The 7,025-nt window shown below is 32.0% G+C and overlaps 1 protein-coding gene across 2 annotated transcripts in view; it reads left to right on the forward strand.

The window, feature by feature from the left end:
* LOC111680704 (angiopoietin-2) overlaps positions 1-5,912 on the forward strand; it is a 112,124-nt gene extending 106,212 nt beyond the window's left edge. Inside the window, exons 2-7 of one of the 2 annotated variants that reach the window (XM_046953894.1) lie at positions 1,015-2,040; positions 2,300-2,843; positions 4,537-4,668; positions 4,750-4,937; positions 5,013-5,199; positions 5,279-5,912. In XM_046953894.1, the coding sequence (XP_046809850.1) occupies positions 1,015-2,040; positions 2,300-2,843; positions 4,537-4,668; positions 4,750-4,937; positions 5,013-5,199; positions 5,279-5,497 (2,296 nt within the window). In that variant the 3' untranslated portion in view covers positions 5,498-5,912. The remainder of the gene's footprint in view (positions 1-1,014; positions 2,041-2,299; positions 2,844-4,536; positions 4,669-4,749; positions 4,938-5,012; positions 5,200-5,278) is intronic. The other variant, XM_046953895.1, reaches the window with a different exon arrangement.
* Positions 5,913-7,025: the final 1,113 nt, after the last annotated feature.

Genomic DNA, 7,025 nt, shown 5'->3' on the forward strand with positions numbered 1-7,025 from the left:
AGTCTAGTCTATAGTCTAGTCTATAGTCTAGTCTATAGTCTAGTCTATAGTCTAGTCTATAGTCTAGTCTATAGTCTAGTCTAAAGTCTAGTCTATAGTATAGTCTATGAACAAGTTTATAATCTAGTCTATAATCTAATCTAAAGTCTGTTCTATAAACAAGTGTGAAAACTAAAGAATAGTCTATACGTGATTTATCAAGTGGTGTCAAGATACTCTGTTTTGAGCAGCAGTCTATAGTGTAGTCTATAGTCTAGACTATAGTCTAGTATTTAATATAGTCTATAGTCCAGGCTAAAGTCAAGTCAACCACCACCTACGTTCTATCAGACTATAATACTAACCACTAACATACCGGAGCCCACAAGTCTTGTATATGTTTACCGAATTATACAGTTTAATCTATTCTCATATAGTACACCGTAGAGTGTAGTCCGGTATGTCGCCTATTTTCTGTCTTTGTACTATCTTTTGCGTTATCTACTATACTTTGTCTATATTCGTGACTATAAAAGGTTTAAATAAGATCAAATATTACCCCGTTAAATAACATTCGACTAAGTATACTTTTCAGAATTTTCCACGCTATTTCAAAATTTATAAACACTTCCATATATTTTATAATTTTCAACATAACTATTTTTGAAATTGAAATTTTACAAAACTATCAATCAATTACACGATTGATTGGTAACTGATGTATTGTTGTGACAGATAATATGATTACAACAGCAACAAAATATCAACAGAAACAACATTTAAAATGTGGCAGCCACATACTAGTCAGTTATTTGATCAAACCAAAAAAAAAAAAAAAAAAATAAAGCAAATATCTAGTTTTTATCATACAGCAATAAAACTGGGTTAATTTAAGCACGATTTTTTCTACAAATAAAACAAATATTTTAACCAACATATATTTATTTGCTGAAATGAAAAAAAACTCAAACTAATTATTTTGTTACCATTAACTAAAATGTTTCCTTTTTTTGTGTCGATAAATTTACTTTACAGAGAACAACAATTGCTAAATATATTTGAAGTAATTATCAATACCTTGGAGGGTAAATTGAAACGTATAGATAATCTGGATAAGTCAGTTGAACACATGATGAAACGTATGGAAATCTTGGATAATCGTGTATCAGATAATTTAGTGAAAACTGATTCGGTTATTTCGAAATTAAGATCTTTAGATACAAAGATATCCAATGATATAATTGATACTGGTCACATAATAGGGGCAGAGAATCGTGCGGCTAATGGACGTTCAGCACGTACTTCAACAGCCTCTTCTACGCAACAATTGGATAATCGCTTGGTTTTACTCGATCAGAAAGTCAGCGATATTGATTCAAAGCTGGAAGTATTAAAAAATCAAATAGACAATAATCTCTTGCAAGTGGATGAATTTAATGCAGAAGCCAGTGAAAAGAAGCCGATCAGTATGAATGTTATAGAAATCACCAAGGCCATGAATGCCGAGGTCATGTCACATGTCTCCAATGAGTTGAGTGAACTAAGAGATACCACCGATAATATTGACAAAAAACTACAGTTTCATATCAATATAGTATCGGAAAATGTTGGACGTATGTTGCGCATGGTGGGCGATATACACGAGGCCGTAGTCGATCATCATGAACAATATAATAATGTTAATGCCACCACCACCGCGTTGCCATTGATTAAATCCAGTAAAATTGATGCTTTAGTTAAACAAATACGTCCCATGGTTTCGGTTTCCGAAAAAATGGATGAAGTTTGGGATGTTGTAGTGGGTACTAAATCATCGGTGGATCACTTACTGCCCAAATCGGATGCTTTACTAACCCAAACACAAAGACAAGAAAGAGCTATAGGTGAAATTCATCAGGACTTAAAAACGAAAACTAATTTGATTATTAACAACTTGGATATGGTTGAGAAGCGTTTAAAGAAACAAGAAGATGATGTTCAGTTATTGGCCCAGAGACCAGTACCGGCTGAGCTGTTAATGGATCCCACCATAGATCGTTTGGTTGAATATGATCCCAATAGGTTTGTATAGAAAATTTTCTTTATTTTAATCTAAAGTTCAAAGAGAAAACCTAAATGAAACATTTTGGGTTTTCACTTAAACTTTATCGCATCATAATCACTCGAAACAGAACATCAAGTTAAACCATTTTCATTCCTTTTCCTAATTACAACATTTAAACATTATACATCATATCCATAACATTTGTATTCTAATACCAAAAAAACAATAAACAATAAACTCTATTATATTAAATAAAAACTATTATAAATAACACAGATACTCCGTCATTGATGACTTTACCGCACAAAGTAGTAGTACTTCCCCGACAACATCAACTATTCCAACAACACCCTCTACTGCTTCGCTAGCAGCAACACCAACACCCTCAACAATTTCTTCTTTTCCTCCCTCTTCTTCTTCTTTTGCCACAAACAATCCAACTTCCTACTCTTCTTCCTCCTCGTCCTCTTCTTCCACCTCCTCATCCTCTACATCGAATACAACCCCCACAGTAGTGTTGGCCAATTCTGTCTCTGGTACATTTTCTTCTACCACACCAACATTACCCACCACAATTGCTGCAGGTGTTAATTCTAATCAAACTACTTCTTCCACCACCACCTCTACATCAACCACTGCTTCATCACCGTCGACGACAACAAGTAGCAGTTCTCCTTCATCGTCCTCTTCGACTGCTTCGACATCATCGACCAAACCAATATCCCGTAAAGGTGGCATAATATTTCCCAGTGTTAAGAATAAACCTTCGGTGGTAAATACAACATTTACCACTGATATTTTGGCATTAAAGGATGTTAAGGTGAGTAAAAGTTTGTTTAAGAAAAATTAAAAGGACCTGGTCCACACTAAAAAACTTTTGCTGAGAAACTTTTTCTTAATTCTCTTTTGTTTTAGAAACTTCTTATTAATTCCATTGATTTGTTGTTGTACGAATGAGATGAATAACAAAACGCGAGAGAAATGAATGATATACTTTCTCTCACTCAAAATCAAAAGTTTCCCAATAAAAGTTTCCTAGTGTGGACGGGAACTAATTAGTTATAGTTAAGCCTTTAACTTGCTCTATATTCTCAACTTTTGTTCAGTATAACATCTAATCGGGACTAGAGGACTAGAATTTATAATGTAATCTAGATCTGTCTGGACTATATTTTAATATATAGTTTGCATTTTAGTTTTGTCTATATTCTGGCCAATAGCATGTATTACTACTATAGTCTAGACTATAGAATGTACTTCAGTCTGCACTACAGTCTTGGTTATAGTATGGACTATAGTCTAATCAGTAGTCAGGACTTCAATCTGGACTACATTCTAGTCAGTAGTATAGTTTATAGTCTGAACTGTGGACAAGCTTGTCTGTACTACAGTTAAGAGTATAGCCTGTCTAGAGTATAGTCTAGCCTGTAGTCTAGTTTATAGTCTAAACTGTGATCAAGTATGTAGTCTGGACTATATTCTACAGACTAAACTTTAGTCTGGTCCAGCTCGAGTGTTTAGGGGAATCAGACTGGGCTATATTTTAATTTATAGTCTGCATTATAATTTTGTCTATAGTCTAGAATGTAATCTACTCTATAGTCTAGACTATAATCTACTCTATAGTCTGGCCTTTAGCATGCACTACAGTTTGGACTGTGTCTCTACTATATAGAATGTACTTCAGTCTGCACTACAGGCTGGGCTATAGAATGGACTATTGTCAAGACTTCAGGACTGTGGTCAAGTATGTCTGGACTATAGTCTAGTTGATAGCCTGAACTATAGTCTAATCTGTAGTCTGGACTATAGTCTAGTCTGTAGTATAGTTTATAGTCTAAACTTTGGTCAAGTATGTAGTCTGGACTATATTCTACAGACTGAACCCTAGTCTGGTCCAGCTCGGGGGAGGAACTCATTTTTATGTTTTGTTTGAAAAATTTTCGGTTTTAAGGGGAAATTTCCCTTCACCCCGTGGATCCGCGCCTGGTTTGGTTGATAGTATACAGTCTGGACTGTAATTTACCTTAAAGTCTGTACTACGAACAATTCTAATCTAGTCCTTATTTTGGACTGTGTTAAATCTATAGTGTAGTTTACAGTCGAAACTATTGCATATAGTCTGGACAATAGTTTATAATCTGAACAACAGTTTATAGTCTACAGTCTGATCTATAGTGTAGTCTATAGTCTATTTTGGACTGTTGTGTAATCTATAGTGTAGTCTACAGTCGAAACTTTTGCATATAGTCTGAGCAACAGTTTATAGTCTGAACTATCGTATATTATCTGGGCTATATTGTATACTACAGTTTGATCTATATTGTAGCCTATAGTCTGGACTATATTGTAGTCCATAGTCTAGACCCTATACTATTGGTAGACAACAGTTCGAACAATAGCCTGGACAATAATGCTAACAGCAGTCTTAGCTTTAGACAGTTAAATCTATAGTCTAGACTGAATCTCCTTGAAAAGGAACCTTCTGATACATATTTTCTTTTTATTTCTAGGGTTTCTCTTGCGTTGATTTATTAAATGCTGGCATGAAGCAATCGGGCGTTTTCTATTTACAAATACGCGGCACTACCTATTGGTTCTTGAAGGTATTTTGCGAACAGGAAGTATCTGATGGCGGTTGGACGGTAAGTTTTAAACTATTTTACTATCAAAAATTTTGTTCTGAATTAAAAGAAAAAAATTGGAAATACAACAAAAACAAATAGGTCATACAAAGACGTGATGATTTTGGTGAGCCACGTGAAAACTTTAATCGTGATTGGGCCGATTATAAAAATGGTTTCGGTGATCCAGGTAAAGAATTTTGGTTAGGTAACGAAAACATCTATATGCTAACAAATAATGAGGATTATATACTAAGAGTAGAATTGGAAGATTTTGAAGGAAATAAGAGGTAAGATAAAGGGGGGGGAGGGTTTGGTCTTAAAAACTTTTAAAATAATTTATATTCAATTACTAATTTGAACAGATATGCTCAATATTCACATTTCAAAATACATTCGGAAGCTGATTATTATAAATTGGAAATTGATGGCTATGAAGGTAATGCCGGTGATTCTTTAAATGATCCTTGGTATGGCTCAAACAATAGTCCATTCTCGACATATAATCGTGATAATGATAGATCATCATTAAATTGTGCTAGTATGCTAAAGGTGATTTATTTTCAATTTTATTCATGGATTAGATTAAGGTTATTAACAAATTTTGTGTTTTTTTCTTTTTAATTTAAAGGGCGGCTGGTGGTGGAAGTCTTGCGGTAGAGGTCTTAATGGTCTTTACTTGCACGATCCCCAGGACTTGACAGCACGTCAAGGTATTGTTTGGTTCCGCTGGCGCGGATGGGATTATACTTTGAAAAAGGCCACCATGATGATAAGACCTCGCGGTCCCCAGCCTATGGGTACCAATTCAGCATACTCTTCATCATCATCATCATCTTCGTCCACGTAAACATTATGTTATACATTATTTTATTAATTTTAACATCAATTTTCTTGTATATTTGTACTTTTCGAAAAAAAGCAACAACAAAAACCATAATTAAGCGAACAAAATACTCACTTCATTAAAAGAAATCATATATTATATTAATTCATATCTAAATCTTTATCAAAATTATATATCAACGGAAAATTTTAGACAATATTATAAAAAGATTATTTTCCCTGTCTTTTTGTCTAATTCCAAACAATTGGTTCAAATTTAGCACCAAATCAAAATAAGTTGTTTATTTCATAGCGAATTATTATTTTTTTTATTTTAAATATTATTTTTTTTCTTTATCATTTTATTTTTGTATACATTTTAATTTGTTATGTTTTAAAGTTTTATTAACTTATTATTATCATTTTACATACAACAACAACAAAACACCCTTTAATTATAACAGTTTTTTTAAACATATCTTTCACATCATTAAATGAAATTGAAAAGTTTTTCAAAACCGTTTGTTAATATTAAATTCCATTTTATACATCATTTTTTGATTATTTTTGTTAAATATTTTGTATTAATTCATATTAAATAAATTGGCTATTAAGTATTTTTTAATTAAAATATTTAAAAAAAACACTATATAATAAGAGTTAAATATATAATGAGGCCGGTTATGTGACAATAATTAAAAGAAAAAAAAACGATATACAATTTTTTTTGTTATACTTATTAAGACAATAATGACATATTCAGTTTTTATATAACACAAAAAGAACGATATACATTTTTTGTTATACTTATTAAGACAAAAAGATTTAATCAGTTTTTATATAATAAGAAAAAGTTTTCAAAATTTAAAAAAAAAATAATGCACAAGATCTTATCAAAAAAGAGAAAATTTCCAAGTCATCCATGGAATCTTGACTATAAAACAGTTTATAGTCTAGACTACATAAAAAAACTATTCTATCATTTTATAGTCTCGACAATTGAATAGTGTATAGTCTTGACTATAGAAAAGTCAATAGTCTTGACTACAGAATAGTATATAGTCTTGACTATAGAATAGAATATAGTCTTGACTATAGAATAGACTATAGTCTTGACTATAGAATAGTCTATAGTCTTGACTATAGAATTGTTTATAATATCGACTATAGAATAGTCTATAGTATCGACTATAGATTAGTTTATAGTCTCGACTATAGATTAGTCTATAGTCTCGAATATAGAATAGTCTATAGTCTCGACTATAGAATAGTCTATAGTCTCGACTATAGAATATTCTATAGTCTCGACTATAAAATATTATATAGTCTCAACTATGGAATAGTTTATAGTCTCGACTATAGAACAGTCTATAGTATCGACTATAGAACAGTCTATAGTATCGACTATAGAACAGTCTATAGTATCGACTATAGAACAGTCTATAGTATCGACTATAGAATAGTCTATAGTCTCGACTATAGAATAGTCTATAGTCTCGACTATAGAATAGTCTATAGTCTCGACTATAGAATAGTCTATAGTCTCGACTATA

Source organism: Lucilia cuprina, chromosome 6, assembly GCF_022045245.1.
Source record: "Lucilia cuprina isolate Lc7/37 chromosome 6, ASM2204524v1, whole genome shotgun sequence".
NCBI classification, from domain to species: Eukaryota; Metazoa; Arthropoda; class Insecta; order Diptera; family Calliphoridae; genus Lucilia; species Lucilia cuprina.